The 17,771-nt window shown below is 40.0% G+C and overlaps 1 protein-coding gene across 1 annotated transcript in view; it reads left to right on the forward strand.

Annotated features, from left to right (window-relative positions):
- Positions 1-14,224, forward strand: part of Orc5 (origin recognition complex subunit 5) — a 56,754-nt gene extending 42,530 nt beyond the window's left edge. The window contains exons 13-14 of the mRNA XM_085836455.1: positions 5,472-5,584; positions 13,496-14,224. Coding sequence (XP_085692581.1) covers positions 5,472-5,584; positions 13,496-13,541 — 159 coding nt within the window. The 3' untranslated portion in view covers positions 13,542-14,224. The remainder of the gene's footprint in view (positions 1-5,471; positions 5,585-13,495) is intronic.
- The last annotated feature ends 3,547 nt before the right edge of the window (positions 14,225-17,771 follow it).

The raw sequence follows: 17,771 nt of genomic DNA on the forward strand, positions 1-17,771 counted from the left end.
CATTATAAAGTACCTAATTCAGGAGGATGAGAGAGAAAAGAAGAGAAAAACAGGCTAACACTAAGGTGTCTTTGTAACCAGTAGTCTCAGCAAACCATTTCTATAGCCTGCAGCACCTAAAGTCAGACACTGTTTTGGCTAAGCACTAGTAATATAAAATAGTCCTGACGTGGAATGAGTAACTTGAAGCCTTGATGGAAGACCTCTAAAGTGTTTCTAGTAAATCCCCAGGATGGCATGTATGCTGTATTCTTTTTCATTGGATGTAGACATTAAGTACTTGAGACTTACTAGTTGGCCTTGGGTGGCTGATTGGGACCTCAACGTCTTTTATGGTATGCTTTCTAAGGTTTCCATGTCCTGTGAGCCAGTGCAAATTTTCCTTTTTAAAGCTGTATTGATTGTGTGTGTGTGTGTGTGTGCATGGTAGTGTGCATAGTGAGACCAGAAGAGCAAATGTGGTTCCTGTAACTGTTGTTCCCCTCCCAGTGTACTTCTTGGAGTTGAGAGTAGCAAGTGTCTTAGCCCCGATCAGTCACCTCAGAATTTTCTTTTTTTCAAAAATAATTGGTAATTATTTTTACACTACAAATTTTTCTATTAATATACTTAAAATCTAAGTGGTCTTTATAGCTCTTAAATAAATCGCCATTTTGAAGAATAGAATAAAAGGTAAGAATTGGGGGAGAAACATTCAGGTTGGGTTTACTGTAATCCTCCTGTAGTATTAAAAAAATAATGTTTCATAGCTCCAGACTCAGACAGAGTTGTGAAAAGCAATGTAGACTCACTGCATGGAGCAGTTGACTGAGAGCCCTACTTGAGGCCAGGCTTCAAAACCATAACCAATTGTGTTCTTTAAGTGGAAGATCTTATGTGCTTAAAAACCTACTTCAGTGCTGCATCACTATTTCCCACCCAAGGCCAGATTGTATCCAAATGTTTTAAAAATCTTGATAAATATAGTCCCAACATGCTTTAATTTTGAAAGATTTTTGTATCTTCCTAGATTTTGAAATAAAGGTAAAGGTTTTAGGGTCTCTGAATATCTTATCAGTGTTTATATTTTCTTTCTTTTTTTTTTTTAAAGGAAAGGTTGTATTGACTGCCTGTTATTTCAGAAGCATACTTGTTTGCTATGCACACACCCCTTGTTGTGTGTTGATGATTTTTTTCATTATTTAGTATTCATCTGGCACTTCCACTCTAATATAAGTACATTCGTGTCATTTTTTTTTTGAGTTTTTTTTTTTTTTTTCGAGACAGGGTTTCTCTGTGTAGCCCTGGCTGTCCTGGAACTCACTTTGTAGACCAGGCTGGCCTCGAACTCAGAAATACGCCTGCCTCTGCCTCCCGAATGCTGGAATTAAAGGCGTGTGCCACCACCGCTCAGCTACATTCATGTCATTTTTATTAGTTATTCCTCATAGCACCCTAGTGAAACAGAAGAGCATTTATGTACTTATTTTTCTTTATTTTTAATTAGGTATTTATTTCATTTACATTTCCAATGCTATCCCAAAAGTCCCCCACACCCTCCCCCACCCACTCCCACTTCTTGGCCTGGCGTTCCCCTGTACTGAGGCATATAAAGTTTGCACAACCAATGGGCCTCTCTTTCCACTGATGGCCAACTAGGCCATCTTCTGATACATATGCAGCTAGAGACACGAGCTCCGGGGGATACTGGTTAGTTCATATTGTTGTTCCACTTATATTTTCTTCATTCAACTTTATTTCTAGATAATTATACATTCACCTACGGTTGTAAATGGTGTTCCAGACCTTGTCTTCCTGTGTGTCCTTCACTAACTTCGCTCAGGAAAGACATTTTGCACAAGGTCCAGCTAAAAGTATCCCAGTCAGGAAGTTGGCATTGATGTAGTCTGCTGATCTTATTCTAACTGCCCCACTTCTCATATACATTTGCTATATGACTGGGGTTGTTTGGGGTTGTTGTTTTGTGGGTGGGCACAAGGCTCGCTAATTTTAAAATGTTTGTTTGGTTTGGGCACTAAGGATAGCACCCTGAGGACATACCACCAAGTGTTTCTCCCTACATCTATCTATTCATCCTTATATACATCTCTACACCTGGTCATAGAGACATATTCTCCTCCAATTAAGGTACAGACCATTTTCATCATTATAAGGATCTACCTATTTTTCATTGACAGCTATACCCTTAAATCTCCCTTTTCTTCCCCAGTCTGTGGTAGCTGAGATTCATCTTTCATGTATCAATAGTTTGGGCTCCTGTACAGGTGTGTGTACCTTTGTGTAGATGTGACAGGTGTCCCTGGCAGAAGTCAGTGTTGGGTGTCTTCCTCTGTCACGCTGCCTTATTTTCTGACACATGATCTTTTGCCATTTTACTAGACTAGCTGAGCATCACACTCTTGGGATCCCCCTGTCTTTACACACCCCAGAGTTGTGATTGCAGGTGCATATTGCCACACCAGCTTTTTGTGTGAGTTCTAGGGAGTCCTAACCACCTCTCAGGTCCCTTATGTTTGTTAAACAAGCACTTTACCCTCTGACCAATCTCCCCAGCCCTTTTCTTTGTTTTTATTGCTTAGTGCTCTGTGATGTGACTGTACTGGTTTTTAAATATTAACCCATTTGACATATACATTCTTTCAAGTATTTTAGTTTGGAGGTGGTTGGTAGAGGTTTTTGGTTTAACTTTTATAAATGAATCTACTCTGAAATTTAGTCTGCAGATTTTTATATGAAGCTGTTCTCTTGCTATGTACACTGACTAAATAGCATTGGCCTAAATATATGATGCTGTTATAATTTTTAATCAAATATTAGACACAGGATGTGTTGCATTGTTCTACGTACTTGCTTTCTGTTGTTCTTTTTCTTTTTGATGCTTGCTGCTCCTTTTATACTTTCGTTTGAAGAATTTCTTTTGGCTATTCTTTGCCAGTGGCAAATTCTCTAATTTTCTCTTGTTTAAGAATGTCCATTTCCACTTAATTTGCAAATGGTAGTTTTGCCAGACACAGACTTCTCAGTTCATTTTCACAGCACTGTCTTCTGTCCATGGGGAGAAAAAGGCTGGCCATAAGTCTGGTGTTGCTGGCTCATACACTGCAGTGCTGAGCCTGGCTTACTTTCTATTGTTGGACAAGGAATTTGCAAGTTTTTACCTCTGTGTTATTCCTCGGGGCCTGGCATCCTGCATTGGCCGCAGTCCTTCCCTGGCCTCCTTGGTTGTCCCTGTGTCAGTTACTTCCAGGGGAAGCAGGATATCTGAGTCTATGCCATCTATTGGAACTGGAAGTTACTTCTCCTGTGGTTATCCTTTTCTAAACCCTGTAAAGCTTTTTAGCATTGATTTTGAAATATGTTCAGGGTAATTCAAAGCCCAATTGAATGACAAGCCTTCGGTAAACTAGAAGTACTAAAAATAGATTGCCTGTAATGTTCAAGTAGAGGATGTTTTGTCATTGTTTAGTGAGCTTTTCTCCAAGGAAGATTAAGTCCTTCTGAGATGTTACTTTATAACCTACATACTCTTCTCTCTTTCCTTGCTGAAACTAGAGAAGGTATGAATCAGTTTCTGCTCCTAGCAGTGTAATGACAGAAGTGACTCTTCCGTATCTCTTTCTTGTGTTTCGTATTTGTCAGTGAATCCTGAAGAGCTAGATGAGAAAGACCATCTTGTCTTTTTCTTATGTGTGTGCTGGAGTAGACAGGGGAGCCTCTGTGTCTAGCAATGTCTGACGTGCACACTGACGGCCCCAAGCTATTTAGCTGTAGCATGGAGACCTGCTCCTCTTGGATTGTCATGAATGTTTGAAGTTAAACAAGAAAAATTATTTTCTGTGATGTCATCTTTGAATGTTCACATTCTAGAAAAAGTCCACAAGAGTTTAATGGATATATAATTTTTTAAATAGATAATTAAGGATGAGATGATAGAAAAGGTAAATGTCCTTATATTTATGCAGAATTAGGAATAATTTCCTACATTTTTCTAAAAGTTTTGATTTAGAGTTTTAAATTGATGTGTTTGAGATTTAAAGAATTAAGCCCATAAATTATTTTTATGCTTTGATATGTTCTGATTTTACTCTAGCAACATTAATAATAAACTGGGAAAATTTTAAATTTTTTAACAAAGTTTTCTTAAAGCATCAGTATTTTTTATACTATTTTATATAACAGGTGTTTTCCTGAACTGTGTATTCATATGTTACTGTTAGTTCTCATATGACAACGTTGTGGAATGAATAGCACTGAAATTATGCTTTTTGTATACAAAGTCTAGATGAATTATTTTGTTTAGCTTTGAATGTTTTAATATTAGCTTTCTTAAAACAGCCCCCTATCTCCCTAAAAACCAATATCACCATTAAACTCCTATTTCGGAAATGACTTTGACTGATATTATCATGCTTTTGCACACTTTACATGATTGGTTTAAATGGTAGAACTGAAAGTGATCTCAAAGTGGTTTATTTGTTCCAAGCCTTTGCACAGTCATTGTGACTGTCCTGTAAGCATAAGCTTAGATATCTGAAAATATTTTTGAAATTTTAACCTAGCTCAGTTAAAGACATATGTTATGTTTGTCCGTGAAAATTGTGGATGAAGAATAATAGGCAATATAAGAACCTAATTAAATATGAGATAGTGTTTAATTTATAGGAAAATAAAAGTTATAAGAAGTATAAGGAAAAAATTACTGGCCAAGTAAGAGGTAATTAATGTTTTCTCTTACATTAAAAGAAGTACAAAGTAGATCAGCCTTTAATAATCCAGGAGCTTGTAAAACTTTCAAGCATTTTAGGAAGTGAATCCCTATGGAAAACAGAAAGGGCTGCAGTTAATTTAGCTTTGCCGTGGGAGAATGTCTTAACTCTTGCATTCATTTCACATTCTATTTAGGACAGGAGTTAGCTCACTTAGTAAAGTGCTTGCATGATGAAGACCTGGATTTGATCATTAGCACACACACTAAAAGCAAAAATATAGCACCCATTTGTGATCTCAGAGCCCCGAAGCTCACTGGCCTACCAACCTAGCCAAAGTGGTAAATACACCTTGGGTCCTTAGAAGAGAGACCCTGTCTCAAAAAATAAAAAGATAAATGGCTTCTGAGGAATGACACCTGAGTTTGTCTTTGGCCTCTACATGCACATATACTTAAGTGTACTAAACATGCATACACACACATACACACATACACACAAACATAGGAACCTGTATACATGCAAATGATGTTTATGTGAGAAAATGTTATATTTTAAATCATCTGTTAACAATCCAGGACTCTTTAGTGAGTACCCATCATTCTTAAACTAGGTTTTCAAACACATACAAATTTGGGTGTACAAAGTTTACAATACTTGTATTTTTATGGATTCATTTATGTCTTTATTAATAGCACCGTAAGTAAATAAAGGTATCATTCAGTCTCATTAAATTTTCTCATAAGAATATCCTTTCATTTTTAGATTACCTCCCTAGTGACTCTACAGCTGTTAACCCTAGTTGGTCATGAAGATCAACTTAATGGGCCAAAATACAAATGCACAGTTTCTCTAGATTTCATCAGAGCTATTGCACGGTAAGTATAGATTATCTGATTGTGTAAAGTGTCACAGTTATGCAAATTATATGCTAACTAAAAGTATCCTTTCTAATATAATAAAAAGTCATTTAAACAAGAAAAGATCATTTAAGTGCCAAGATCCATTGTAGCATCCTCTAATCTAGTTTATCAATGATGTAAAGTTAGAAGTAGCAGCTAGTGTGTTAGATGACAGAAATGAATTGACTGAAGTACTATATATAGGAAGGTTGGATTCCAGAGATCATTGGCTACCAAAGCTCATATGTATGGAAACATGACACTTCAGACCACAAGGACATCCTCTTCCCTCATCAGCCCTCCTGCTCTCGAGTGACATCTTATGACACACACTATCAGGTGCTGGCTTGAGCTCTGTCTCTCTCCATCCCACGTGCTACCACCTTCCCCAGTCCTCTTCCTCAAGTCCTTAACTGACTGCCTAGACTACCCCTCTCTCTATGGCAGCAGATCCTCCAAGGCTGTTTGCTGTCTGTCACGAAATCATTCCCATGACCTCCTCCTCTTTCCTTGTTCTCCTTAGGGATGATTACCCTGCTTCAGGCTCCCAGCCATGACAGTTTAGCGTGTAGTTTATAGCATTCTGTCCTGCCTACTTGATTCCTGACTGTATGTAAACCATACATCCTGACGCCTGTGCTTCCCTTTCCATGCTTCATTCAGAAATACTGAAGCCATTGGTTTAGAACCCTGTCAGTGCCATTACTGCTGGTGGCCATCTATATCTCCCTGCCTGAGTGTGTGTATAGTGGGCATGGGGACCCTCCCTGCCTAAGGAATTCTTCATCTGCCTTTGTTCAGAACGCCTCCCAGAGGGCACTCCTCCTCAGCTGCTTGTTTTCCCAGTGGTTCTGAAGCTCTCTTCTGGAGACCCTGACTCCATGGTGCTGGCTTTTCTCTTGGTTCTTTGGCTGTTTTTGCTGGGATTCATTTGCCAGCCTGTTCTCTCTACCTGACCTTTAAACAGAGTTAGTTGTTCCTTGAGGCTTGATCCCAGCTTCTTTTCTCATAATATACTTTTCTCCTAAGCAATTTTAGCTATACCTACAACTTCAACAACCATTAGTAAGTCCCATTATTGTTAAAGGCCATTTCATTTTCATATTTCATATTTTTGACCTTTATTAGACATTATAGTCCAACTCAAGACTGAATTCCGAAATTCTGCTCTGTTTCACACATGAACAAGAAACGGAAGACTGACCTCTCCTTCCTGCTTCCTGTTTGAGCCGGCAGCACCTTAGGTTGCCGTGCTGCCGCCGAGGCCTAGAATTTGAGAGTGGCCTTGTTCTTTTCTTCCGTACTGTCCATGCCTACTCACTGTCCTGTGAGGTCTGTGGTCCTTCTGTAGATCACACATTGGTGGCTTTACCACTCGGTGATGTTCTCTCACTCTTTAGTAGCCTCCTAATCGATTGTCTCTACTCTTATCTCCATATAACCCACTCTCCTCACTACAGTCAGAAAGATCTATAACAGTTAGCTTCAGTCTCCTAGACACAAATCTCCTGTATCTCCTACATACATACGGCCTTCGCCCTGTGCACTCACACGTGAGCCCTTTCTAGGTTTTTACATTCACCATTTCGCATGTAGCTTGTCTCCACTTACATCTCACAGTGACCTTGTATTTCTGAAGCCTTTTCAGCTATATCATCACTATCCTCACACTTCCTGAATCACTTTCCATCCCCTGGGCTGAGTTTCAGGAAGATAAACTCTTAATTATTCACCTTACAATTTACACTGATAAATATAAATCAAAATACTCTTGCCCTTTCCAGTCAGTAAAACCTTAGGTAGGAGGGAACCATGTGGACTTGTTTTGGAGGTGACATCAAGAAAAAGAGTGAAGAACACAGTCTCACTCGAAATTGGGGTATCGTAGGAGAAGAAAGTCCCTATGATGATTGTCAGAGAAGTGACTGGGTCTGCTTTGAGGCGCCTGTGGCTGTCCTAATTTGCTTTCTATTGCTCTGAGAGAGATCGTGGCCAAATGCAACTTGGGGAGGAGAGGGCTTACTTGGCTCTCACTCCTGATCACACTCCATCCATTGAGAGAAGCCAACTTGGGAACTCAAGCAGGGCAGGAACCTGGAAGTAGAAAGTCATGCAGAGACCATGGGAATCTCTTCCTACTGGCTTGCTTTCCATGACTTATGTACTGCTTTTTATACCACCAAGACCATCTGCCTAGGGTCACCAGAGTGGGCTGGGCCCACCCATATCAATCATTAATCAAAACAAACAAACAAACAAAAAACTCTATATCCTTATCTATAGACTAATCTGGGGGTCTGTATTTTTCAGTTGAGATTCCCTCTTTCTAGATCACTCTAGTTTGTGTCAAGTTGAACAAAACAGTGACAGCTAGTCAGCAAAGTTTCAAAGAACAAACTACTAGATTGATTGAAAGACCCACAACGTGAGGACTCCCCCACGTTCTGACTCAGGAGAGGCGACACCCCAAAATCACCCACAAGAAACGGTCTTGCTGCAACTTGCAAGAGGATTTTTATTCAAGAGCGTTCTTGGGCCCACGGTCATACACCACGCAGGGGTAGAGGACCGTGGCGCCCCGAGTAGCTGAGTAAGGGGGTATTTAAAGGAAGAAACCACAATTCAAGGAAGTGGGGAGGGCGTTGGAAAATACCAAAGGTACCAGTTAAGAGTCACAAGGAAGTGCAAAGTCACAAGTGTCACAAGGAATACCTGGTAATTGTTCAGGTTAACTTTTAAGACAGTTTCTAAGAGCCCCTAACAATAGCACATTCTTTGAATGAACACTCTTTGAACCCAGGAAGCGGGTGGGTGGAGGAATGTCTCTATCTGTTTTATGACCAGCACACCTTGGAGCACTGAGCCACAAAGGCCACACTCCCAAGCCTGGGCCCAAAGGCCTAGAATTTTGCCCTTACGTTTTACTTTTTCACAATCAATAATGTATATTCGTAGGAAAGATACTGTTCAGTTATTAAGAATTCTACTTTTGAAGGAAAAAAGCACAGGGAAGAGGTCATGGTAAAATTTAAGCAAATAAAGTAGTTATATGGAGTTACATGTGTGTAGAACTCTCACCTGCCTATAAACTAAGGAACCTTAGCAGTGAGAGGAATCAGAGTCCTGATTGCATGAGAAGCACACACTTGAACTGTCAGCACTTGCAGGTCGGCGTAGGGCAGATGTCACATTCCATTCTGTTTCAGTGATATTGGTAAGAAAGGAGATACAACAAGCACAGCTTTGGGTTTTGTTCTTTTATGCACTTAACATTCATGATCCTGTTGTATACAAACACAGTGCTTGACTTTGGGCACTTAGAAACAAGTTTGACATAGCTACAACTTGTGTGCATTTATGTGGTTAGCTTTTATTTTGAAGATAAGAATCTACTTAAATGCTGAGGAAAAACAAAGGAAAGTTAATGATACAAAACAAAGTAAATTTAAAGCACAAAATATTTGCAGTGCTGTGTAAGCCTGGGATGTAGCAAGGAGCTGGTCAAGCTCAGGTTGAAACAGCAGTGAACTTGGGCCTAGACTGAACGGGGCAGATCCAGATGCTGACCTTAGTAGCAAAAAAGATGAGGAAATTCTCACCTGATCTCTTCTGTTTTCTCCATTAAGGAAGAGGCAGAATTGTTACCGAAGGCAGAAACAGTAGCAGCTTTTACTGAGAACAGGGAGTACTATCAGAATCAGTGGCTGTGGGTATGGAAGCCAGTGCTCACAAGAAAAGCAGCATGCTGAGAGGGTTTGGAATTCTTGACCTTGAATTTACAGTGGCATCAATCTGTGAGACTTGTGATCTTTTCCAGCAGCATTCCATATGCTAGATACCAGGGCTGCCGAGAATAATAATTGAAATCACATAGTACTGGGATTTTGCCAGATGAGTTCAGTAGATGCTAGCAAGTGAGCTCTTGGTGTGATGAACTGTGGAGTCTGAACTGGACAGAAAGGAAGACAAACCACCAGGGGCCTAGCACATAAACACTCAGTGTTTGTAGATGAGAATAAAATGAAGGGGTCTGTAATGTAACTGTCCTCTAGGTGTCCCAGATACTTGAAATAGAACAAATAACATCTCAGTAGCTAAGTTCTGAGAGGTAGAATATTACTGAGTACATTTATTTAGAGAAATTTAGACAAATATATAGTGAGATTCCAAGTCTTGGGATGCAAAGGAAACCAAACTCCATGCTAACTATTCAATGGCTAGGAAATGGTAACAAGGTAGATAGAAGGCTGGTGACTGGAATGGGCTGGGTCTCAAGGGCAGGGATCTTACACAAGGACACCAACCTCACCTGACTGAACTGTCTGACATACATTTGAGAGATGAATCTTTATTAGCAAGAACTGAAGAGAAAACTGTGCTCTTCAGGGAGAGCCATGTTTTTAGTTACTGCCCAAATGAGAGAAAGGAGATTGACTGAAGATATAGAGAACTTATAGACAGGAAGCTGCTTCCAAGAAGAAATCAGAATGTGGAGTAGAAGTGTGAAGAGAACATATAGCCAGGAGTTCTGGGGGAAGACTATGGAACGGTCTTACTGTGGGGCAAAAGGTAGGCATTTGCAGTTCTCCATAGTCAATGGAAAGACTGCAGGATGCCTCAAGGCATCCTTTTTTAGAAGATAAAGTTTGTTAGTGACAAAGTTGACAAAACAAACAGATTTTCAAAACTAGCCACAAAGTATAAAATCGTGAGACAAAAATGTCTTTACTATGAGTAAAAGAATTTACAAGGTGAAATAAAAAGATACAGATAAAACTAAACCCTTAAATGTATGTTATGTGGTTTAGTTCTGTTTTTATAAATTCTGATTTAAGAGTTCCCCATAGGAGGGCTGGGGAGACAGCATCTGAGTGAGTAAAGCATTTCCATACAAGCTTCAGGACAAAGGTTCAGAACAACAGAACCAGGCTAAGGTGGGGCAGAAGGGGCATCTGCCTGTAATCCCAGCACATGAGAGACAGGGACATAATGTTGGGGTGGAGCTGCCTAGCTAGGCTAGCTAGAATTGCTGAGGTCTAGATTTAGTCTCAGTAAATAAAGTAGATCCTGATCAAGGGAGACACAGTGTCAATGTCAAGCTTCCATGTGCACATGCCAGCACATGTGCACTAATATACGTGCAAGTCTGCATACATAAATATTTTCCACATATTCATAGATACAAAAAGAATTACTCCTAGAGAAATTGTCATTCACATTGTATTTATCCTATTTCTTTCTAGCTGCTTACTTTAGAAAATAATTTGTATTTCATGGGAAACAGAACCCTGGACTATGTGTATGTTATCAGAAGTCTTGAAATTGTATGTGTATGAGTCTAATGTGCATCTAAACTCAAGAAAGGGCAGAAGCAAATGCAAATATACAGTCTTCATAGACCAAAGATTTCTTTAACATGATTTGTTTGTCCACAGTTACTGTGGTTGTGTGCACCCTGGTATTTGGCATTGCCACTGTGGTCATGCTGTTGAAATTCTAAATTGTTTCAGGAGAGATATGGGGTCAGTTGGCAGGTCACCTGTTTGTTGAGAGCTGGGGGGACCATAGAAGTAATTGGATACCTTGCTTGATGAATGCTGCATAAAGTAGTGATCTTCTACCCAGTCCCCTGGTTACTTAGATGTTGGGCTTTTGTTGTTGCTTGATGGTTTGTTTGGGCTTTGGAGGGGAGCTATAAAATCTCACCACATAGGCACGGAAGAGCGTTTGCTGCTCTTGCAGAGGACCTTGCTTAGGTTCCCATCACCTGCCAGGCTGGCAGCTCATACTTCAGTTTCAGTGGATTCAGTGCCCTCTTCTGGGCTTTGTGGGGACCACAGATAAATCTTTCGTTTAGTTATATGTGTGTGCCTGTGTGCAGGTATGTGCACATGAGTGCAAATAACTGCGGAAGCTAGAGGTAATGGGTCCCTGAAACTAGATGTACAGGTAATTGTGAGCCAGCCATGTGTGGGTGTTGGAACGCTAACCAGGGTCCTCTGCAAGAGCACTGTGTGTTCTTAACCACTGAGCGATAACCCAGTCCTAAAAATCTTTCAGAAAAAGAAGTTACATAGTATGATTTGTTTTCTTAGGAATGGCTTACTGACAAAGTAGACACACAGAATACAGTGAATTGTCTATAAATGAATTTTTTAATTGCTTAAGGTGTTTAAATCATATCATTTATTCTATTAGTATTTTGTTGTATAAACTATGCCATAACAACACAAATTTTTACTGAAACAAAGGGTCCTATCACAAAGTAATCTGTTTTCATTTGTTTGGGCAAACATTTTTCAATGGTTACTGCCACAAAGTTGTGACTCTGTGTCCTCCCTGTGTGTTCTTGACTCTGTGTTCTCTGTGCATCCCTTCTCTTGTAGATGTGTCGTCACATTGATTAGTTAGCCTCCCATGCAGTAGTCCATTGAATAATATGCTTTGGAATATACAAATTCTCCTATGTTGGTGTTAGTTGTTTTTTGTTGTTTTTCTTTTTTTTTTTTTTTAACTTCTTCAGAACTTTTTGTTTTCACTAAGGACAAAACAAAAAACCAAACCAAAAGCAAACAAATAAGCAAAAATAAGGCATGAAATCGATTTTACTTTGTTGACCATTCAAAGCCATCAGGGGACTGTATTCAGAGAGTTGTACAAATACACCTTTTCACTTCTTCATGGATGGGAAAGTCTAGCCTGCTATTTCTGGTTTCCCGCAAGACAATTGATAAGTCAGGTTACAGACTGTAAGGTATTTTAAGATCATTACTATAAGGACTTCATTGCCAGTAGGTTTGAGAGGTAAGTGAAAGGACCATGTTGTGACATTGTAGCCACATCCTTGTGCCTGAGAGGACTTAATTGAAATGATCACTGTTTTGCTGCTTAGAAAGGCTCAGTATTTCTCAGGGAGGCACTTGTTATACTAAACGTATTCTTCAGTTCACTGTTGGGTATCTCGGTAGCCAGAGCATCTCACAAATCGAGCTATTTTTAAATGTGTTTCAAAATCTTTATAGCTCCCTAGCCATATATTTAAAAAATATTTGGCTTGTCAGTCATTTGTGTAGAAACTTTTTTAGAAAGTATATAACAAAATGATAGACAAAAAGAATACTAATGATCGTTTAATAAGTAAGAATGTGCAATTAGTGACATGAAAAGGCTGTTCTCAAGCAGATGATTATTCTTGCAGAACTGAATACTTAGGGCTTTAATTTTATACTTATTGCTAGATCATTATATCTAATTATTTTGAACATTTATTCAAATAATAAACCTCCAAGTCTGAATATTTATAGTGAAGAATGAGTTTGGAGAAAGGAAAATAATTATATGTCTCTTCCTCTGTTATTTTATAATGCCTGCCATCAGAGTATAAAAATATACATCTACATCGTCTGTTGTACCATATTCTTGGATCATACAGATTTAGTTGAATTGCGCGTACAGGTCAGCCGCTGCTAAAAGACTGAAGATAATGAAAGCTACAAATGAGGACAGATGAGCTGTGCATTATGTGATGATAAAACAGGTGTTTGGGAAGATAAACAATGTTCTGAAGCAAACAAGATTTAAATACTTGTGCATCTCTAATTACTTCCTTCTGATTATTAGGCAGAAAGCAAGTAGTTTTCAAATAAAGTCTACACTTTGTACCATGTAGTTCACATACAAAGTGATGAGAAGCTCTAACTCTTTGTCTTCAGTACTTTATGAATGGTTCAAAAGTGGTTTAAAAGTTGTGTTTATAAGTTACATTTAAAAAAAAAAAATGAGTTCTAGTGCATCTGACAGCCTTGTCCAGTTGGGATTTGCTTTGCAGTCATTCAGAGCTGAGCAGTAGAGACGGGATGCTAACATGCTATCTGTTTTTGTTTCTAGGATGGTGAACTTTGACATAATAAAATACTTGTATGATTTCTTGTGAAAACAAGCTTCAAAGCCATATGGACACTGTGACAATGACTAAGCCAAGCTGTGTTCATCCAAATCCTCAGCTGGCCGGGGAAAGGAGTTCTTTGGCTCGATTGGATTTGTCCAAACAGGTGCTGGCCCAGCATGGAATCTGATGAAAATCCTCTGATTGGTCTGGGTAGATGTGAGCAGAGGACTATTTACCAGGGGCCCAGGAGTATTTGGAAGCAACGTGTTAATTATAAACAGCAGGGTTTGAGCACAATCTGTTCTACTCTTAATGATGTTATCTTAACACTGAAATTGCCTGAAACCCATTTACTTAGGACTGTGTTTTGCTCTATGAACTATCCCCTGCGCTTTGAACGTGCCAGCAGCCCTTGTTTATTTGCCCAGCCTTTTCACTTCCTCTCCACAGGAGTCTCTGCTGGCTCTTGCCAAAGCAGATTTCCTAAGGCCACTATTTTAAAAGATCATAGTTGCTAAAGTATGTGCTGTATATGTTTATCTTCTTACCTAGTTTTCTCAAATACTGGCAGCTTGTTCATTGTGCACACAGCAGCTTCATGTCTAACTCTGCTTCCTAACCTGACAGTACTGGTCACTCCCAGTTCACCAACGTATTGTGTTCCTTCCTTCCATTTTTCTTTTGAGTTGATGGATTTTGAGAGCTCCACAATAAAATTCTTCCTCTTACATTAGCTGTGTTCTTCGGTTCTGACCACCTTACTTGTTCATATTTTCTAAATAGTTTCCTCTTACCACTGAATACTTGAAAATTGAATGGGTTATTTTGAGGTAAGGAATACAAAGAGGAATAAAATCGTGTTTTGTCTCCTGAGTAAAATGGGAACTTTACAGTCAGGAGGACAGCACCACAGCCAGTGAGCATGTTTCTTCCTGCTCTTCCAGGAAGTTGTTCCAGGGCTTCCCAGGATGTTTGGTGAAGACAGTGCCCTGGAAGAGCTGAGCACAGGACAGATTCACACTTGGGTTTTCAAATGCAGAGCTCTGTGGAGAGGAGACAGGCCTGTAGGTGGGGAGCAGTGCCTCCTGGGACCGATGAGTAGACCGCCCTGTAGGTAACCCTTCAGAACAATGCCTCCTGGGATGTGGGATTTGGGTTCCTACTGTTTTGCTACACAGGTGCTGAGTCATGGTTCAGGCTGAAGTGTGAGGTAGAAACTGACAGCTGAGATACTGATGATAGGAAGAGAAGGGGGCAGAGTTTCTAGTGTCCACACCATTGCTCCTCAGAGCAGCACCTGGCTCCTACATAGCACATTTTCTGTCCTGAACCATATCACACCATATTACTAGCCCTAGAAATAGCTTCCCTCAACAATACTCTAATTACATTTTCCCTGCCCTAAGTGGGCCTTCAGAAGTTTGCTGTTTTGTAATTTACTTTCTAATAGCTTTGCTAAATGACTCAGTAATATGATCAATTTATTTAAATGAAGACTAATAGAGCTTAATACACATATTAGCATTTTAACAAGGGTCATCTGCAAATTAAATCATCTCTTTAGAAGACATATTTCTCCAATTAGAGGAAGAAATCTAACACTGAGAATCATGCTAGCTTATAAGGCAGCTATCTCTGTTAAGGGGGCAGCTTATACTTTGTACTCTACCTTGATCAGAAAGGAGTGGAGGTGGGAGTGATGACTGTAGGCTTTTAGGTTTTCTTATGTAAATCTTCCACTTTACACATTCCTTAATTTACCAAGAGCCAGACCACACAGCTAAAGGCCACCCTCCTCTCTTCCTTCCTTGTCATTTCAACCCATGACCAGCCTTCATAAAAGAGGACATTCTTTTTCAACAACTCTGGAAAGGCCAGTGGCATACCAAGCCACACTGCAATAAACCTGAAAGTCACAGAAGGACCAAGTCTCCATAAGGCAGCAGGTAGGACTTGCTCCTAAGACATGGAGTCAGGCAACTGTGAGTGGTGGTCGGGGAGAACAGCAAAATCACTGCTCTTTGTGGCCCTAGCCACATTATTTAACCTTTTTGCACCTCTTAGTTTTTCATTGCTGTGCTTGGGATAAGTGTCACAGCTTTCATTAAAAGCCAATGTAGTGGGACCTGTAACCTCCAGCAGAGTGGGAAAAAGTTAGGTCACTGGAAGTGTGGCCTTGAAGGTGATGCTGAGACTGTACTGCCTTCTCTGTCTTTGCATCTTGGTTGTCATGAATGAGCAGCTTCCTTCACCAAATGAAACCTCCAGTACTAGGAAGGGGCTACAACTAACCAAGTTGTTGACCAAAGAGACCTCATGGAAACCTCTAAACAACTGGGCTATTGCCAACGCTATTGGTTATTTCCACAAGCTGATGGTAAGGTTGTATTCCTGAACTTCCTAACAGAGAAGTATAGCTGTTGTCTACCTAAGGCCCTTCTCTCCTACTGACTAGTATTCATGGTATTAGAGGGTATCTTGCATGCTACCAGAGGAAAAATGTAAACACTAACCCAGCTACAAACCCTTTGTCTACAGTGGTGTCCTGCCTTCAGTATACACTGGTACAATAGTGTCACAAAGCTTATGGGAGTGACCACTCTGACTGCATTTAATTGACCATGAGATGGAACACATTGCCTGACACTGCTTGTGTAAAACAGATAGGCCATGGGCGTAGGGGAAAACCAAATACTATTGTTCTGTTAAAGGAATGTAGCAATGAGTTTTAAAGACATCCTGCCATAATCAGGTCAGTGGCTTGCTCACCTATGATTAGAGAAGCTTCCTTCCCCCTGCAATAGATGAGAAGAAACACAGCCAAAGCAGAAAATAAGAGACCTTCAAACACTTGGTCCTAAATTGTTGTCTTCATCAAATCCTCTCTTCAGGGCTTAGGGAACTCGGTAGAAGAGATGGGAAGATTGTAAAAGCCAATGGGGATGGAAGACACCAAGGAAACAAGGCCTTCTAGATACAACAGGATTGATGTATATATGCAGTCACAGAGACTGTGGCAGCATGCATGTAGCCTTAACAGATGGGGTTCCAGCACTGTGAGGGGAAGCAGACACAAGCCCCCATACCTAGCCCAGAGACTATCTCCAATTAATAGTCACTCACAAAAGAAAAATTATTTTTCTCCAATGAAATCTTGTTGGGTATACAAAACACACTTAAGGGCAGGCTCCAGCCCAGCAGTTAAAAGAACAATATAAAACAAAATCAGTGGTATTTATGGAGGGTGGGGAGGGGGGTTCCTTAGTTGATGGGTTTTGGGAGGGTAATTTGTTTTTTTAATTCATAATGCTTTTTCTGGTCTCCCCTTTCTCCCCTTAGTGTTACCTGTCCTCATACAAAGGAGTCCTGTACCTCAAGAAATTATTTCTTAAAAAGTTGGAGTTGCTCATGGTTATAGTAACATGTGTCTTTATTTTTAGACCTGAAGAGTTACCTACTTCATGTGTCGACTTCATTCCTTGCTTTTCAGGATCCAGTAAGAATGTGAAAGCTTTCGCTGAGAGGTCAAATCAGGAAGCAGGTAACCTAGGACTGCTTGTTTGCCTTCAAGTGTAATGACTGTATAGCCAACAGATAGACTGCTCATGGGGTAATTAATATTCTCTAGTGAGTGAGAAACTAACAGAAGAATCTGGTCAGCAAGCACCATTCGGTTCATGCCATCCAGAGAAAAAGCAATGTACCAGACCCAGGAACAATCCATCTTTACCACATCATACACCCAGCAAGGTTTCAACATAGTAGACTACAGAAAGGCTGTGTGTGCGGTCTGCGACACTTTCTGCACTGCTACATGAAGCCTCTCACTGTCATGTACCATAATTGTTTGTAGTTCACACCTTACCCATGAACAGAATGTTGGGTTGGAGGCAATTAGACAGAGGCTGATAATTCAGCTCCATCTCCTGCATCTTGAAAGTTTCATCTTTACATATGGTTGCCTATCATGTGTGAATAGTGTTGATAATTTTGCATGTAATTTCAGACAGTCTGCTGACACAATTTGCTTTCAAAAATGCTTAGTAGAGCTCAAAGAAATCTTTCCTATCAAGACAGCAACACTTTGTTCAAATTTGCCATTAGCTGCCCTGAATACACAGTTAGTGCTCATTTTCCAGCAGTGGTGTGCATTCATGAAGCACAGTGTGAGAAGTAGGGATTTGGTAGAGCAGGGAAAATTATAATCAATTCATTCATTTAACTGCATGTTGATGCACAGTAATGACGGGACTTTTCAACAGCATTCCAACTGTT

This window comes from Mus caroli, unplaced genomic scaffold, assembly GCF_978045245.1.
Source record: "Mus caroli unplaced genomic scaffold, Mus_caroli_1 scaffold_4, whole genome shotgun sequence".
In the NCBI taxonomy this organism is placed as follows: domain Eukaryota; kingdom Metazoa; phylum Chordata; class Mammalia; order Rodentia; family Muridae; genus Mus; species Mus caroli.